This window comes from Apaloderma vittatum, unplaced genomic scaffold, assembly GCF_000703405.1.
Source record: "Apaloderma vittatum isolate BGI_N311 unplaced genomic scaffold, ASM70340v1 scaffold1961, whole genome shotgun sequence".
Lineage (NCBI taxonomy): Eukaryota > Metazoa > Chordata > Aves > Trogoniformes > Trogonidae > Apaloderma > Apaloderma vittatum.
In genome coordinates, this window is record NW_009700615.1 from 29,607 (window position 1) to 48,787 (window position 19,181).

The following is a 19,181-nucleotide window of genomic DNA, read 5'->3' on the forward strand; positions in this document are numbered from 1 at the left end:
GCAGTTCAGAGCAGGATGCTTACGCTGCAATTATTTTATTTTTTATCCATATTTTTTCTTTCAGTTTCAAGAATATTTAAAAACTAAACTTCAACAGTTGTTGAAGTTGGACTAAGCTGGGTAGGAAACTGTTTGGCATGGTGATCTTGACGTTTGTCAAGATGAAGGTCAAAAAGGCTCTCTTGATGCTATGTATTTTTTAACTGGTTGCAACTAACAAAATTAAAAGAAAAATACTACTTTTCTACATAAGCCACCATACAGAATATAAGCATTTACTTAATTTCTGTTGCAACTAATAACATGAAGGATAACTGCACATGCTACTTCAAATAGAAGGGTATCTATCAAAGAAACTACCACTTAGGAGCAAAGTCACTGATAAGGGAAACTTAATAAGGTAAAGAAGAAGAAGGTATTAGGAAGTAAGAGTTTAAACATGAGGCAAGTTACAAACTTGCCTGTCCTATAAAACACACATATTTCTACTGAATAGTATAAAAAACCAGCACGTTAAATACGAGAACAATATTCCACTATTAAAGTTTTCTAAACGAAAGTATAAAAAAAAATACAGTGAATATAATAAACACAGCCAATGCCCAGTAAGAATGTTTGCAGCAAATTTCAGCAATATGTCTGAATGTATATGCAGTTTTGGAAAGAGTTTTTATTTATTTTGTAAAGGAATTTGAGAATAATGCCTGTCTCTCCAAACAGTAATAAATTTTACATCAGTTCATACTTAAACCAAGCTTCCCTCAGCAAGCACTTGGATGATTTGTTTTTCACATGCTTGATTCACCTGAGAAAAAGAAGACTGTATCCATGCAACCACTGACAGACGGTCTAGCAAAAGCAGAATGCGTCATTCAGAAACGTGTAAAGACGGTGTTGCATGATTCATCCCAACTTAGACTCTCCACCGGCTTTTGGCAAAGGAGTAAACACTGAGTCACGTTTCAACGTACCTGCTTCGTCCTTTGCCATTACTGAAGAAATATGGCACTTCTTAGAGGTGCCTGTTACCAATGGGTTACAAATTACTATTACTACAAGGAAGACCAGATGCCTTACTACAGGTACTGTCCTCTAACCTGCCTGGTGAGGACTCGCCTCAAGCGAGCAATGAACATGAAACAAAAATTGGTTGGAGGCACATAGAACATCATCCCAATTAGCGCTGGTACAGATGAGAGCAGAGGATGAGAACTGCTCTGAAATATACTCCTTGGGTTTTGGTACAAGGTTAAGAAACTCTAGACAGCGAAGTTCCCCAGAAGCCTGAAGGATAAACCTCATTCCAAATTCTTAAAATGTCATGCAAGTCCCTATTTTCTTTTGGGCTCAAAAAAGGAAGATGTTAAGCTAGCAGCAAACCTGGCATAGCAAATGCAAGTTAATCATGACCAGCTGCAGTATGCTTAAAAGAGGAGTGTGATTCCCTGAACAAGGAACACAGTCCTTTGAAACAATTTTTTAAGGGTCATTAGTTGTATTGTGTCGAGTGTTACCCTGTGAAATCCTAACACAACTTTTTTGCATGCAGTTATTCTGTCTGTATGCAAGCTGACTTCAGCAGGTGATTACATCGCCCTGAACCCTAAAGATTACACGTAAGGACTGCTCTACTTCAAAGGCAGTACGTAAACCCACTTACTGACAACAGGCACGAGGAAACTCAAACTGTAGGAGCAAAGAGACTTACCTCAAACTGAATGCCATTCACAGCATTTCATCTGACATTTATTTTTGAAACAATAAGCATATCAGCCCCCTGCAAAGACTTAAACTACATTCCTGTGAGAAATGCAGCTCCAAAGATCTGAGCAACACTGATTTATAGAAACAAAGCATCCGTCTCGGATCTTCTGTCAAGTCCAATTATTGCACAACTACCATAATATGACATCATCAACTGAAAAGCTTATTTAGGATGCCTGGCAAATGAAACAGTTCTTTCCCAAGTAATTTTAGCAGTGTGTCAGAACTGTGGTATTATTAAAAGTATTTCTTCCGAAGTAAGCATAAGGTAATAATTGAAGTGTTTTGTGAACATCTAAATAAAACAGGGCAATCCAATTCTCTAGCCATGGAAGGAATCTAGTTTCTTTTCTTCTTTGGCAGAAGTTCTTTTTTGCTTTAACAATCAGCCACTTGGCAAAAGCAGCAGTCATCTAATAGCCACAGTGTTGTTATTCACAGCGGAACAGCGCATTTTCCTCCAATGAATACTATGTTATAACATTCAGCTGCCAAAAGCCTTTCCAAGACCCACTTGCAGAGTCCCAAAGAGCTCTACCACAAGCTCCTGTGACCATTAGTATCTTCCAGAGATTCAACAAAGAAATGAAAGATAACTAGAACATTTTCAACAAATGAGGCTGCTCCATGCACTCCTTTTGCTGGATACTAACAGGACCTGCCTACAAACAAGTCCCTTCTGCTTCCCCGGTTTTCTCTTAAATGTAATTCCACGGCCCTTCCAAACAAACTGCCTGAGCCCATGTTTAGCATGCTAGCTAGTAGCCTGGGATTTTATCAAGACAGACCTACGAACAGACCTACTAAAGACAAATTGCCTTCAACAGTTAGGGAAAGCGGAATTAAGCCAAGTTTTTGCTATAAAATTTTTAGCTTGATTTAAGACATTCTGTGGCAGAGACCTTTCCCCTAAACTTATGCAAACCAGTGGAGCTAAGAAAAAAAGTAATAAGAATTTATCTTAACACTGAGTTTGAGCCTAGAAGTTATTCAATGTTTTCTCAAGTTTGTTGCATCAGGAGAGACCATGCCGGCAATCTGGAACCATACATTTTGAACCTGCTGGCATGTAGACATCAGTTCAGAGGTTTGACTTGTAGTCTGTCTGAACTGCAACACGCTTGGAAGTTCTAGAGATGCTCGTCTTACCCATCCATGAGCACCCTTGCTGCTCTAACTGAGCTTCTGATAGGAAGAGAAAGGCAAAGAGGAAGCTACAACAATCAAAGTCAAATTCCAGTCACCTCATACAACTTGAGAGACACAGCAATAGGAATTTAGCTTCACTACAGCAGCAGGCAAAGCATCAGTTACAAGAACAGCAACAGTTAGTCAGGAAACTTAGTACAAACAGGAAAGTACAGCTTTTTAACTGGTTATCACATAAGCAGCAACTGCAACAACCTCTACTTTCCTACAACTGTATTGTGCACCAGGGATCTTGTTCAACATCCATCTTCTGGATGCAGCCTCACTTTCCCAGTTTATTAATATTTATTGCCTCCTGGCAGCACAGTAATTTCTGTCTTGAATACTACAGGTTTGTAGCTTCTTGAAGTTTTTTAGTGCTTCTCTTTTCTGTCTTCTCCCCAAATTGTTTTAAAAAATCCACAAAACAACAACACGAACTCACAACTTTAGAAGGAGAATAAATGAATAGTTAGCTGATACTGAGCCTGTGACTTGCACGTGCCTTATGTTCTACATTTGATAACTCTGAAGCACTCAAGTTTTGGTCATGTGAAGGTGCAAACCTATGTGAATGTTCTGCATCAAAAAACCCCAAGACCTATGTAGCACACTGGAGATAAAAAATGGTTCAATGGGCACTACCGGTCAAACACTGCTGAACTCTACTGCTAAGTTCAGCACTTCTTTTTAGCTATTTTTAATCTCTCTGCTGACCTTCATAAGCACAAAAATTTAAAATGTCCACGTACTCTCATCCTTGAAAGGCTGAATTCAAAGTGTACAGCTATTATGGCACTGTTAAAGTACACAGTTTTCTATTGTGTTGTTCCACTTATTTTATTTTTTTCCTTATTCAAATACAAAGGTGGCAATTTTATAGCACTTTGGGTAAACCGTTAAAGTGAAAACAAAACATGATCTGAAGGTTAAGTCAGGCAGCATTTTGCATTATGCCATCCTTCCACAGTGTAAACTCTAAGTTGTATCAAATCCAACACAGAATATTATCCAGCCATTTGCTATACTAAACTAAGGAATCAGAAGAAAACAATGCAACTTGTGTTATTTTTAAATATTTTCATTTATGATATGGCAGTTAAAAAATCGTTAAACATTCTATGATACTAACAGCTGGATTTTTGAAATTGTAAGTTCAGACAGAAATGCAAAGTGATTGTTACACATTTAAAGCATTCAATATTCGTTATAAAAGCTCTTTAATGTCTTCTCTCACAAACAATTAAAATTAAATTACTCTTCTGTTTCTGTCACATGCAAATGGTTGAATTTAGGAAGCCTGAAATCTGCATCTACATCTTTGGCTTCTTGCATCCACCAGTCGAACACAGTCCTTGACTGGGCTTCAGCACTAGAGGCAGGCAGCCCATAGCTCAGCCAGCTTAACCAGAAAATAGTCACGGGTCAGAAAAAAAAAAAAAGCTGCCAAAAATCAGAGGGAATAACTTAACATGGGAACAATGAGGGGCTAAGGGAGGAAGAGCTGATGTTTAGAGAGATCGGCACCAGCCATCGCTGTTCCACACGTAAGCCGTGTACTTCCCGGGCAGCTGGCTGAAAGGAAAACCTGAAAACGGTGACCAGATCTGTTCTCTGCAAACTATGACACTGCAGACAAATTTTATGTGTCCAGTTGCACAACTCAGCCAAATTCTTTATCCTTGCATGTCCTTGCTCTAAGGAAGATCCTTTCCACTTTCTGCTTTCTCCAGTCTTCCTCTTCATAATATAAAATCTAAGCAATCACTTCAGGCTTGAGTATAAGTGAATCATTGTATGGTCAGATTTCTGTTCATATTTACTTAAATCATACTCAATTTATATTAAAGTTATAAGTGCCAGACTAGTTCCTTTGTGCATTACTACTGCACTGATACATAAATGACACACTTTCTCTAATCTTCTCACGATACATTTGTGTGTATTTAAAATAGCTACTCTGGGCTTCCTGGCATTTCGGTTTCAGTCCTGCTGAGATCAAGAGTACTTTTGATGTCAGGCAATATCTGCCTCTAGATCAAAGGCTGCGCTACTGAATATGGCTTTAAAACAAAGTTTCTTAGTTTTTATTCTTGTCAAGGGTAGAGTCAACAGATAAAAATAAAAGGAAAGCAAGAAGTCTGAAAGTAAGTTACTCTTTGTCAATTTTACTTTAAAGACTTTTTAGAATCAGACAGAAAAGATTCCCAGGCAAAACTGTTTCATAGGGTCCCAGTGTCCAAAAACCCGTGACAGAAAAACATACTGTACCACTACCTCAGTGAGGCCATTCATGACAGTAAGCAACAGGGCCAAGAAGCAGAAAAGGATTAATGTATTTAATATAGCTATCTAGTAAAATCAAGATACCTCATGTTAAACTTCTTCTGCAGCAGATGTGGCAGTGCAGAAAGACTGGAAGGTGGCATTACTTTAACAACGCATGATGAGCAGGGCCAGGGAACTAATGTGATTTTAATCTGTGCTACAGAAAAGGAATGGGTCAGTGCATTTAAACCTGATCTTTGATCGCACCAGTACGGCTGACAGAGCAAGGCAGCACGAAGGCACAAAAGCAAGAGGAAAGTTCAAAAACAAGCAGGCAGAGCACTAAGGGGTGTGTGTGAAACTCCTGAAGAGGGCTCTAATCCTCACAGCCTCTGTGAAAGCAGTAAAGGGCTTCACTTTTTGACAGCCAATACTGCAGCATCCCCAGCAGTAGTCTCAGTCCTATTAGGTACAAATGGGTTTCAGTATGATCAGCTCTGTAGATGAGATACGCTTGCTGATTAGTTCATTTATTCAAATTATTTATTCAAAGATCCAATTCAGTCTCTCTTGGAAGATGTTACAATCACCAGCTGAAACAAATCAAGCTGAAGGCAGAGTAAGTTCTAGTAAGGTGGTCTTGCTTTGCTTGGACAGTAAAAACTCATAGCACGTACCCATAATAACACTGACTTCATCACAGGGAAACTATCTATTAAAATACAAGAATCAGAAAAAGGAGTATCACTGTGTTAGGAAGATTTCCATGGAATGATTCAAAGCTGAATCATCTGCTGAAACCGAAGAAAAATTACATCTGGATACTTAGAAAGGTCCCTGAAGACAAATCAAACTAAAATCTGTTGAAAATAAAAACAGTTGATCAGAAGCTTTAAAATACATCAACTTCACTTGACACTCAGTTTCAAATATCCAGCCAAAACTCAGTAAAAGTGAGAAAAACTAGCTGGAAAGCATATCCAGACTTATAATGAGCCCAAAATATTTTCCATGAAACCAGGGAGACAAGCTTTAGCAAGTTTGCAATTGGCTAGCATGAGTGAACTGAATCAAAAAAGCTGAACCAGAGGGTGTGGAAATCTGAAGAAGAAACTTAAGACAGAAGCTACTGCAAAAGCCAACTGATGAGACTGGTGAAAACTTGGGGAAAACTGGACACCTGCAGCACAACAGAGTAGAGAAATGCCATCAAAGGACGAAGCTAAGAGATTTCATGAGAATTGCCTGTGCAGCGGTGTCCAACACCTACGCAATGCTGCCTCTTCTAACATCGCTCTGCATAACATCTAGAAGTCAGATGTTTCAGTGAGAGCTTGCAGCACAGCAGGACGCTAGCTGTGAAACCAGGGAATGGGAGGGACGCTACTAAAATGAAGATCCCTTACCTACCTCACGTTAAGTACTACAATAAGGGAGGACAAAGTAATGCGGTTAAGTGCCAAAACAAGAATGCTGGTCACTACTAAAGCTTATACTTTATTAAGTGATCTGTTATTCAAATGTAGGCATGTAGTTTTCCCTGATCAAGTAAGCTTAATTTTTATTTCAATTATAACATCACACCTGAACAATTCTTCAGTGCTAGCACAGTACCAATGACCAAACATGAACCCAGCAAATTAAGGATGAAACTGCTAGATAATGACTTCACTAGCATATATAGATTTTCTACAGCCTGCTTACTGCTTTCTCCTGTAGCTAGGGAACACAGCATCAATTTGGAAAATCCTAATAAGCTCAAGTTAACATCTAGAATTTCAGTATCCGAAGGGGTATCAAGTTTACATTTACAATTATCGGATAATATAATACATTTCAACCCTTACTTGATATTACTGCACTTCTCTATGTATAACAACCTCTCTGCCCCTCACACCACTTTTGTAGGTAGACACAGATTTACCAGGGAAAGAAGAAACAACCTCTGAAGACCACTGCATCCCTCTAACTCCTCCCAGTGACCATCCCCAAAATGCTACAGCCCTGGTTCATCCAGAGGGCCACCAGGACTGAGCCTGCACTGCTGCACTTGCTGGTTCCAGACACCGGAGCCTGCTGCTGAGGGCCTGCACACCCACGGCAGCTCCTGCTGCCGCCTCTATTCTCCTTTCCCTGGAGGCAGTGTTGGGGGAAAACCTCCACGTTAAAGTGAAGATCTTGTTACCACTGGCTCATAAATACATATTCCAAAGCAGCACTGGTCTGTAGTGCATTACTGAAGAGTGCCAGTTTAGGACTCAGTGATCCAAACACACTCAACTTAAAGCGAGCAGAAATAATAATACTCAGCATCAAATAAAGCATCAGTTCTGTTTTTCAGTATTTACTAACACGTAAAACCCAAAAGCTATCTTCCTATCTATATGGTGGCCTAAGTTTCCCTTTGAAGTCCTCTATCATTGTTTATCTGCTTCGATATAACTTGCACTGCTTTACCAGAGCACCTCCAGATCACAGTTGTTCCAGTTCAGGCTTCCGATCTGAAGGAAAGAATTACACCCTGTTCATTTATGAAACTGTGCGTAATTATTCAGTCTTACTGAGGGCTTTATTCACAGTTTAATTCCCTCATTAGTATTCCCTGAGTACACTACATCCTTCTAGCACTTGCACCAAAACCAAGAAACTGTACCGTTATATCACCTTTTTAATTTCAACTCATTTTCCCTTCTTGCTTTCAGCTATTGAGTTGTACTGTTCTCAAGTACTATTAACTTGTTAATATTGTCAAGAAATTAATTTAACACTGCAGTTCAACTACAGTAAAACTTTTTGCAACTTGTTCACTCCATTGAACATTAAGTTTCTAGGTATACTTAGAGTGTAAAAACAACAAAAGTAAAAAAGATGCAGACAGATCGGACAGGGTCCAAAGGATTGCCACAAAGATAATCAAAGGGCGGGAGAACCTAGCCTACAAGGAAACACTGAAGGAGTTAGGTCTTTTCTCTCTGGAGAAGAGAAGGCTTGGGGGGACCTCAGTACAGTATTCCAGGCTCTCCTTACCACAAAAATTTGGACCAGATCATATTCTGAGGTTGCTCTTCTGAACTGCTCTACAATTCAATGATTCTGAGCTTAAGAATCTCAGTCACATTCCTGTGGCAGCATACCTCAGAAAATTAATCTCCTTTGTTTTCTGTCAGTTTTACTGCAGTAGGATTATTTCAATTTTCAGCATTATCTGGAAATTAGTGTCCTAATACTATCCTCTACAGAAGATACAATAGATCCGATTAGTTTTCAATATCTTTATCACTCACAGTTTGATATAACTATCAGGTGAACTCATAGGATAGATCTTTTTCTGCAGTGCTTATACCTGCTTTTTCCTGCTCACTCCTTAAAAAGTTTTTTATTTTACTGAAGTCTACTTGATAGTTTGTATTATAAAGATTTCAATCCTGTCAAATTTCATTTCATATTTAGAAGTTACAGTTATTTTCTCAAAAAATACCCCAGAAACACAAACCCCAAAACCTAGCTTAAACAAATCACATTGCTGATATCTCAGTGAATTCCATTCTCAATTTCTTGTCTCTAAAGTAAAAGTCTTATCCCCCACCAGCAAGGCCTGAAGCAACTGCCATAGCCCATTATATATAATATAGTAACTAAACAGTTCAAACACCAACAGACAAAGCAGCAGGCAAAGCTCCTCCCACTACAAGAGGTCCTGTTCACTGGTCAGTGCTCCAACACTTCACCTGAGGCTGCCGTAACCCTGGCCAGCCTTCATGTGCACTAAGTGTGGTATCAAGTTCTGAGTGACCTTCAGAAAGAATGGACAGAAGTTAAACTTTCTAAACTGTAAGTCAGAAATCACTCACAGAACTGAAGGCAGAGGCAGTATGTCAAGAAATAGATATTAAAGCCTTAGCACTAGTAAAAATAAACTGTTTAAATTTATCTTCCAATAGCAAGCTTGCAGGCCTGGTGTACTCCCTTTGACATATATAATCACTCAAGTATACAGCCTTGTTAACATATAGGGACACTTCATAACAAGTCTACATATTTCCTTCTCTCCACAGGAATATCTTCTATCTCACCCCTGTCATTTACACATAAAAAATGGGATTGTGTGTGGAAGTACATAAAGATCAGAAATATTAAACAGTTACACATATTTGACACAAACAGCATGCTTCACTAATGAGATGTAATAGAGTTAAAAGCTCTCACATGGCATTTCTTCTCTCCCTAGAAACCATAGATGCATTATCTCTAATGTACAGATAGAAAATCAATTATTTTTCTTATAGGAATTTTTAGCTGCTGACAGCAAGCCTCAATTGGCATACTTACACTGCAAAAGAGCTGAAAAATTGCTCTAAAAAGGTTATATATTCTACAGCAAGGACAGTATTACATACCTTGTGCAAGCATGTTAAACTCCAAGAACAGTGCTATGTGATAAAGCTCCATAGCTTCTTCAGCCCTAGTCATGTTTAGTTTTCCTGCTACAAGAGCCTGAACTTCACTTAAACTGCCCACTGAAGGGCTGGAGTGCAAAACTGAGAGGTCCACCACGTCTGTATACATACAGTTCAAAATGACCTTAGCATATTTTTTTGGTATGATAGATTCATCCAGTATAATTCTAGTTGGAGTTCGTAGAGTTCGGTCTGTGATTTCTTCACCAGTTCGTATCCTTCTCTGCAGCAAGTGACGAAAAAATGGAGATCGTGATGAAATAATAGCTTTGTGAGCTCTGAGCTCTTCATCGGGACAGTTCTGACTTCCACCAAAAGTTTCAACTAAGTCAGAGTTGGATGAAAAGCTAAGAACCACATCGTAGTAGCACATGTAGTCAAACAGTGCACGCATGTCAACATCTAAGGAATTCGGCGTTCCAAATTCTTCACTAAGCTGCACAAGAATATCAACGTTTTGGAATCTTGAATCCTCCATTCCAAACTCGCCCGTATAAAGGTAGTGTAACAAAGCAGAAAACATAGGCATGTCTATGCCAGCTGTGTTAATATCCATTATTATTTCTGCCCCATACTCTGGTGAGGAAGAAAGCAGAGTCTTAAAAAACGGACACCTTGCTGCCAATATCGCACGATGCACAGGAAAACAAGTTTCTTGAAATATTAAGTCTACATCGGTACAATATTTGTACTGATAAAGTTCAGCCATGTCTTTTTGTAGTGTCCTGGCTTCTGGTCTTGCCAAATTAGCTTGCAGATAAAGTTCCTTTAAGGCTGACGTCCCTTCATACTCTTCTACCAATGCATTAACATCTCTGACATCCCAGCCTGAGAGGAGCTCGCGCATCTGCTTGGCATGATCAGCAGATCGGCTAGACTTCCGACGCTTAATGAATTTCTTTTTGAGGGTGGCAAGGCCAGAGGTTTTCTTTTTCTTGTCTTGAGGTTTCTCATGGCTGTGGTCAAGGCTATACAGCTTCGATTCACAGCCATAACCTTGATGAGAGTAGGATGATGTCCCTGAAAGCAAAACAGAAAATTGAACACATTTATTCTTTAAGTTTAAAAGGGAGATCCACAACACCCAAACAGTCCACAGAGGCCTCTGCAATTAGTTTTTCCTCCTCCTCAGACCAAATAATTCAACAACTTGTAAACCTTTAGTTTTTTTCTTGCCATTAAGAATAAGGATAATATTTTTGAATCTATAAAGCTTATGCTTTTTTTCCCCTTCCTTATATGTACTCAGTTTCAAGACCGAAGCAGTGCCAGCTGATGCAGCTCTGTAGCACACGGCACACTTACCTAGAGGAGGAGGAGAACTCTGTGGTCACAACATTACAAGTATTATTTTTTATTTTTTTATACTAACTATAGGAAATGAAAAACATAGCCTTTTTAAAAACTTGTATGATCTCAGTGAAATAGTAGAACCTCCCTCCTTCCCGCTCAAAGTGCTTTCCAAATTCTGTTCTTCCAGCACAGTGTCATTTCAACATGAAAAGCATACCTGGCATCAGGCAGTTATCACAGTCACAAGAGAAAAAGAAAGAAGAGAACACACCACCAACACACTCAGGGAAACTGAGGATAATGAATTAGTTTTCAATGCAAATTTAACAAGAAAGAAAAAATTCTGTCATATGATAATCACGTACTGCCAAAAGTCAAACACATAAAACGTACTCCTTCCCACAGAATCATAGGTGGTAATTTGTGTGTACACACCATTTAGAAGAATATGGAGAATGTATATTTCAATGTATTATTAAATATGTCCTTTGAACAGAACATTATACAACTAAAGTACACATATAATTATTTTTCCCCTCAAAAATCATTTATAGGGAAGTTATGAACCAAAACATGCCATGAAATGAAAGATTCCCCTCAACATTACCTGCATTACATACTTGACCTGTTCTGCTAAATGAACCTTTCCCAATTGTCAGTTTGAGTCTAGCTGCCTATACCATAACACTGACAGCGATTTAATAAGAAAAAGAAGATATAGAACCTGCATTTCTAGAAGTAATGGAAAACGTAAGTGAAGTTTTCATTAAAAAGTAATTAAAAACTATAGTTAAAACAGAAGCGTGACTCTCACGTTTAAGGGTTATTTTCTAACTTAACTTTATATACAGAATTTTCACTGTAAGCCAGATGGTGAAGAACCTCAGACATGACAGGAAAGGAAAAAAATAAAAGAGAAAAAAAGTACACAAACCCAGTCACTACATCTAGATAAAAGAAGAATCCAGAAGAAAACATTTGCAAATTGTATACAGATTAATACCAGTTGCGAGTTCATCAGAAATGGTATTTGCTTATTTTCTGTTGGGAATGGTTAACAAGTTTCCATTTCACTTGTGTAGCTTCACTACTTGTTGCCTTTTTTTGGATCTTTAAGTGCAAAGTATATCCAACCATTAGAGTTTTCAGGGACATTTTTAACTTGCTCTATCTCTGCTCTCTCACAGTTCTATTTATTTCATATATATCGAACGTGCTACACTATTTTGACAGTCATATTATGGGTCAGTCTGCCAAAACACAGCACTTTTAGTTACCATGTTATTTCAGCTAAGAATTTCTTGAACTTTGAAAGACAAGGAGCAATTCAAAGTTGCATTTCAGAATGCAGCAACCATAGCAATCTATGATTTCCGTACATTGTTTTATTTAAGCTTCAATAATTCTAAGTAACCTTATATGTTAGCTTTTTCGTCAAGCTAATTAAAACTCCCACAAATCATGCAGCACAAGGGTTTTATGATTCATCTATGAGTGAAAACTTTGGGAAGGACATTTGCTTCCTTTGAGGAAAGACTGTAACCATTTTATCCATGCCACATTAAATCTTGCTTGATAAGGCAGGTTTATTAATCATCTTGAAATTTCAAGACATTAAAAAAATACCCATTTAAATGAAGAGAAAAGCAGTTATCTTGAGACAACTTCAACAAATCTCGAGACAACTTCGACAAATAGGTTGTGCTGCAAAATCCACCGTAAAAATTCCTTCCATATGCTGTAGTAGGTATTACAATAGAAAAGTAGAGATTCAGTCTCCTGCTGATAAAGACAAGCCGAGAATTTCTGCTCCATTTAAAGAGTATTGATTACATTTCACAATAAAAGTACAACTGTAATTTGGTGACTCTACAGTGACAGATTCTGCTCCAAGAGAACATGCCAGCTCATTTCTGTTTGAAGCATTTTGGATTCTAATGGCAAATTTGAGTATGCAGAATATTCTCTTACATTCCACTAAAGAAAAACTAGAACGCCACAAGTCTCAATTTCTTTCTTCCCTGAAGGCTGCTGCAAGGTATTAGTTGCAGATGAATCACCACAAGATAATAAAACACCATTCAAACCTTTGTGTTCCCTGAGCTACTTGCAAGATTTAACTTCAGAATTACTGCAAATGGTGCTGTTAGCCCTTACAAACATGAAATGCTGCTACCAAAGTGCCACCACCCAACTGCTTTTTGCCAGAGGCATAGACCCTCTGAGTACACAACAGCTGGTGGCTCTGTGACCCTCAAAGACCTCCCAAGAGTCCCTCTTTGACCCGCCTGTATTCCTTCATAGAGGCAGTAGCATTAGAAGTAGGAAATACAAGTTTATTGCCTACTTTACACTAAAAGGCACCAAACTATTAAATGCCATTAAAAAGCAACAGTTACCTCATGCCCCTAGACCATATCTAGCTTCGAAAAGATAAATATTTACAAGAAACAGATGACTGCCAAGAGAAACTACTTGGGCACTTGACAATGAATAATGGGATTTGCTTAGTCCTCTGCATGCCCACACATTTTAAAATCTAATTATAAAGTTCAATTTAAAACCAAACATCTTGAACAGATGTACCACCCTAGAAAATGGTGTGAAATCCTCCTCCCGAATGCTGTAGACAAAACAACAAGGAGATGACTAGTTAAGCCTTTGCTAAGAGCACTGCATTATTTTACTGATAAATCTTCTCTTCCAAAACTGTAATAAAATTCAGCATTATGTCAACTAACAACAGGAGCTCATCCTATGAAACTACTGTGCTTTGCCAGATCAGTTCTCAGCTTTTAATATTCATCATACATTTACAATGTAACAGAATCACAGAATGGCCTAGGCTGGGTAACATGGTGCAGCACTTAATGGCAAAGCAGTGTTTCTAAAGCAAACCCATAGGCTTGAATCCAGTTTCCAGGAATAAGGCAACTAAATACATATTATGCAGCTATTATCCTTCTAGTGCCTATATTTCCAGTTCTACTTTCGGACAGCAAGTAAATGTTACAGATGATTTAACAGTAAAATGTCATTATTCAGACATGTGATTAAAGCTCAGCTATCGATTTTAGGATACATCTGTTTTCTACTGAGACAGCTACACAAACCAATCATCCAAACAAGAATCAAGACGAGAAAGAGCCCAACTCCACAACGTGAGAGTGATAAAGACGGCACACTCCTCTAAGGGTCACCATAACATCAGAAGATTTCAGCAAGAATTTTAACCAGAACACTCATTTGCCATGCCTGAGACAGTCACACTTTTCTAGACCTTCCTCAAAAAATCTCAACGACAGTTTTCAACAGGTAAGGGGGATCTGTGAATTTATTGTGACATAATGGGTTTCTATTTTGCATTTAATAATGAAGACCATCAACAAAACCTTCCACACACCAAGTAGAAAGATTACAAGGAATTTAATGAATCTCTTGGAACTCTCTACTCTTCAGCTTTGCCTGTTCTCAGGTCTGTAACCGTTTCTCTTCCTTAGAATCATAGAATGGGTTGGGTTGGAAGGGACCTTTAACAGTCATCTAGTCCAACCTCCCTACAGTGAGCAGCGACATCTTTAACTAGATTAGGTTGCTCTGAGCCTTGTTCAATTTGACCTTGAATGTTGCCAGGAATAGGGCTTCTACTACCTCTCTGGGAAACCTGTTCCAGTATTTTACCACCCTAATTGTTAAAAATTTCCTCTTTGATTATCAAGTCTGAATCTACCCTCCTTTAGTGTAGATTATCACTTGTCCTATTGCAACAGGCCATGCTAAAAAGATCACAGAATCACAGAATGGCCTAGGTTGGAAGGGGCCTTAGAGATCATTTAATCCAAACTCCCTCTCCTGGGCAGGGATGCCTCTCCACTAGATCAGGCAACACATGGGAACCGAACAGGAATTGAACCTGTGACCTTGGTGTTAGCAGCACCATGCTCTAACTGACTGAAAGATTGTTCCTATCTTTCCAGTAGGCCCCCTTTAAAGTACTGAAAGGCTGCAACAAGGTCTCCCTGGAGCCTTCTTTTCTCCAGGCTGAACAACTCCAACACTCTCCATCTTTCTTCACAGGAAAGATGTTCCAGTCCTCTGACCACTTTTGTGGCCCTCCTCTGGATCTGCTCCTACAGGTCAATGTCTTACACTGAGAACTCCAGAACTGGACAGAGTACTGTAGGTGGGATCTCACCAGAGTGGTGTAGAGGGGGAGAATCACCTCCCTCAACCTGCTGGCTACCCTTCGTTTGATGCAGCCCAGGATGCAATTGCCTTTAGGAACTGTGAGTGCACACTGCTGTCTCATGTTCAGTTTTTCACCCACTGACACCCCCAAGTCCTTCTCTGCAAGGCTATTCTCAAACACTTCATCCCCCAGCCTGTACTGATACCAGGCATTGCCCTGACCCAGGTGCAGGACCTTGCACTCAACCTTGCTGAACCTTACGAGATTCACCCAGGCCCACTTGGCAAGCCTGTCCAGGTCCCTCTGGATGACATCCCAACCCTCAGGTGTGTCAACTGCACTACTCAGCTTGAGTCTGCAAACTTGCTGAGGGTGCACTCAATCCCACTGCCTATGTCATTCTGAAGATGCTAACTAGCACCGGTCCCAGTCTGGACCCCAGAGGGACACAATTTGACACATATCTCCATTTGGTCATCAAACCCTTGACCACTACTCTCTGGCTGCAACCATTCAACCGATTTCTTATCCATCAAACAGTACATCCATCAAATCCATCTCTCTCCAGTTCAGATAGAAGGATGTTGTGGGAATCATGTCATAGGCCTTGCAGAAGTCCAGACAAAGGAGATCCATAGTTCTTCTCTTGTCCATTGATGTAGTCACTCCATCACAGAAAGTCACTAGGTTGGCCGGGTAGGACCTGACCTTGATGAAGCCATGCTCACTGTTTCAGATCACCTCCCTGTCCCTTGCGTGCCTTAGCACAGCTTCTAGGAGGATCTGTACCATGACCTTCCCAAGCACAGAGGTGAGGGTGACATGCCGGTGGTTCCCAGAGTCCTCCCCTTCTACCCATTTTTAAACTGTGTGTAGTGTTTCCCTTTTTCCAGGGACCTCACCCGACTGCCATGACTTTTAAAATATCATGGAGAGTGGCTTGGCAACTACCTCATCCAATTCCCTCAGGACTCTGAGACTCTGCAATATAGAGGCAGATAAACTCCAATATGTGTAATAAAAACCTTTGCGCTGTGATTTTTAGAAAGTACATATATAAATTAGGGCAAACCTTTTATTACTGTTAGTTATGATACACTGAAAACACATAAAGCCTTAAGGGGAACTTTACAGCACAGATATCCAAGATGTTATTACTACATGTTCTTCCTTGACATGCTACGACAGCACATGCAGAATTTTTAGCCCAAAGAACAGGTCTTCTTCACACATAACAGTTTGCAGGCTGTCCTCTACTCAGACGTCCAAAAGTCTGAAGTGTCACAAAAGCTGAGACAAAAGAGAAAAATTACAAAGCAAGTAATTTTTAACTCTGCTAAGAATATCACTGCTTTCAGTGATGATTAAGAAAAGTAACACTGAATATCAATAACTATTTATTCAGTGTTACAAGCTAAGGCACAAAGGAGAAAAGCATTTATAAAGTATTTATGCTATTTACTGCTAAGATCATTCTCCAGGCTGTCAGTTGTTATTTTTTAAAGCAAGATTTATCTTTTGAAAACTGCCTTCTTTTAGATTCATCACATAACTATTTATTATTTATAGTGTGACAGTACTCAGATCTACACTGAGGTCTTTTTGCATTAGACTGAAAAGCACATAAAGGTAATACTTGCCCCAGTTATGACTGGAATAAGAAAATAACTTCTTAAGGGAACTCCAGCTCACATTTTCATTTAAGCAAGGTCCTTACTGTTAGGACAATAAGCACCCATATTGCCCATTTACAGGAACAGGAAAAGGGCAGGGGAAAAAGTTGTCTTCAAGATAGCTTGTTACTTTAACAAGCTTATTACCAGAGATGGCCCTTCCAGCAATAAGGAATTAATTCACTCTTATTAGACACAATGCCAACCCTACAATGAATACTGATGATAAAGAGTTTTATATGCTCTAAAGTTTCACAAAACATCTGAGGAAAAAGAGTAAACAAAGGTAGACAGCAACTGGTCTTGAACTGGAAAAACTAGCATGCTTGGTTTAATTATCAAGAAAACCTTGACTTTATTGAAATAACCTGGCATCTGTTTACTAGCAAGTGGAAGATCAACTCATTGCATGCATTGGCCAAACAGATACTGAACAGTACTGAATGTCATGCACGATTGAGCTTGAATGGATTCAAACTGGTGACCTAGAAAATAAAAGCTCTGCATAGCATTACTGCAAGCAAATCAAATACACTGCATAAACAATCCAGCAAGTCATTTATCTAAGTGACAAGATAACTGAAGAGTTACCTATGAATGTCTGTTGTGCCTGTGAATTTCCCCCTACCCTTGGGGAACACGAGTGAGGGTAGTTAGATGCATTAGCACCCATCTTCTTCAGTCACTCAGGCATTCCGCCTGCTGGCTCTTCAATGTACAATCCCATAATCCTTTATAAATCTTCAGTCCCAGGTCCAGCATTCTGTTCCTCCATTTCTGAAGAACAAAAACACCAACAAGTTACTTTATTTTTTATTTCAGTAAGTATTATATGATTCAGATAAAATAAATTCAGTCTCCAGCATATAGTATTTCCATACATTAAAACTTCAAATAAAAAGTTATCTGGGAAATGTTTGAAGAATTAAACCGAGATCAAAAGTATTTTTTTCCAAAATAATCTGTAATTTTCCAAAACATTCAAAAATCAGTATGATAAACTGTAACAAGGAACAGGTTGACTATCGAACTTTTAGCCAAGAAATCTTCAAGTAGGAGTTGGTTTAGTCAAGATATGCTCCCTTAACTACACAAAGAAAGACTTTTCATACATGCTGACATTTTTACGCATTATTAAAAACGTCCCAAATTGAACTGTACTGACTGAGAACACAGAATAAACTAATCCCATTAGAGGCTACACCATCGTCACTGTTTTCAGTTGCATTTTGATTTCACACCATTTATGTAGTTCTCGTTCAGTCCACTTTTCAAGTTTAGACTAATACCTAGAAGCAGGTTGAGAATAGTGAAAATAAGGTGTTTCAACATTCATCTACTGTTTTATTAAGCATTTGAAAATACTTTAGGCAGTCAATTCTGAAAATGCATGCTAAACATGCATGCATATTCTAATTTATTTTTCTAGTAGCAGTATTAAAATATTAATAGTGCAAATGAAAGTTACCACAATTAACTGCCTACTGTCAACTGAACATGTGTCCCCCACCCAAAACACAAACACACAGACAGGAAAGAATGACACAAAGATAAAGCCTATGCTAAGATTTTTTTAGATTCCATTTAATATTGTGAATGCGTAGCTAATTCTACTGTGTTCATAGAATCATAGAATGGCCTAGGCTGGAAGGGACCTTAGAGATCATCTAATCCAACCTCCCTGTCATAGACCAGGCAACACATGGGGACCGAGTGGGAACACAACCTGTGTTGTCACAGGTGTACCTGTATTTGCTCTACGCTCTCAACTTTATCTCCTCTCTCAGGCACGTTAAATTGGACAAATGCGTGCCATGCAAGAGCATGTGCTTCAAGGAAGCTGCAGCACTGCTCCAGTCTCCTCTCCCTGCTTTAATAATCTGCATATTTCTGGCATGAGGAGTTCAGAAGGCGAGTTACTGTAACTGAGGAGGTGAGATTTGATTGTAAGTGAAGAGGCACACCTGGCCTCTTAGTCACAAATACAGCATGCAAAGCAGATCCTGAGGAGCAGAAAGTGAGAGACAGGCCAGGAAAGAGAATGCAGCAAACTCCCGTAGGCACAAGGGTGGGGGGAAACAGGTGCATCAGGATTTGAGGGCTGGCTACACAAAAAGAGAGAGTAGAGAGGGCTTGGAAGCCTGGCTTATAAACATGGTTACGTGAAAGGGTGAGACACAGGCAGGGGACTGAAGCATTGTGGAAGCACAAGAGCACGCATGACTTCCAACCATTCAATGCCTTAAGAACAAGGTTCCCAAAATCAGGCCTTTTCTCACTTGTGGTCTGTAACACAAGACGTCTTCAAAAAGGAACCAGAGCACCTCACACTAGGCATGACATACAGGC

General features: G+C 39.2%; 1 protein-coding gene across 2 annotated transcripts in view; it reads right to left on the minus strand.

Annotated features, from left to right (window-relative positions):
* BTBD7 (BTB (POZ) domain containing 7) overlaps window positions 1–17,505 on the minus strand; it is a 32,098-nt gene extending 14,593 nt beyond the window's left edge. For both annotated transcript variants that reach the window (XM_009878795.1, XM_009878794.1), the window contains exons 1-2: window positions 17,424–17,505; window positions 9,618–10,697 (exon numbers count right to left, since the gene is read on the minus strand). In XM_009878795.1, coding sequence (XP_009877097.1) covers window positions 9,618–10,697; window positions 17,424–17,505 — 1,162 coding nt within the window. The remainder of the gene's footprint in view (window positions 1–9,617; window positions 10,698–17,423) is intronic.
* Between the last annotated feature and the right edge of the window lie 1,676 nt (window positions 17,506–19,181).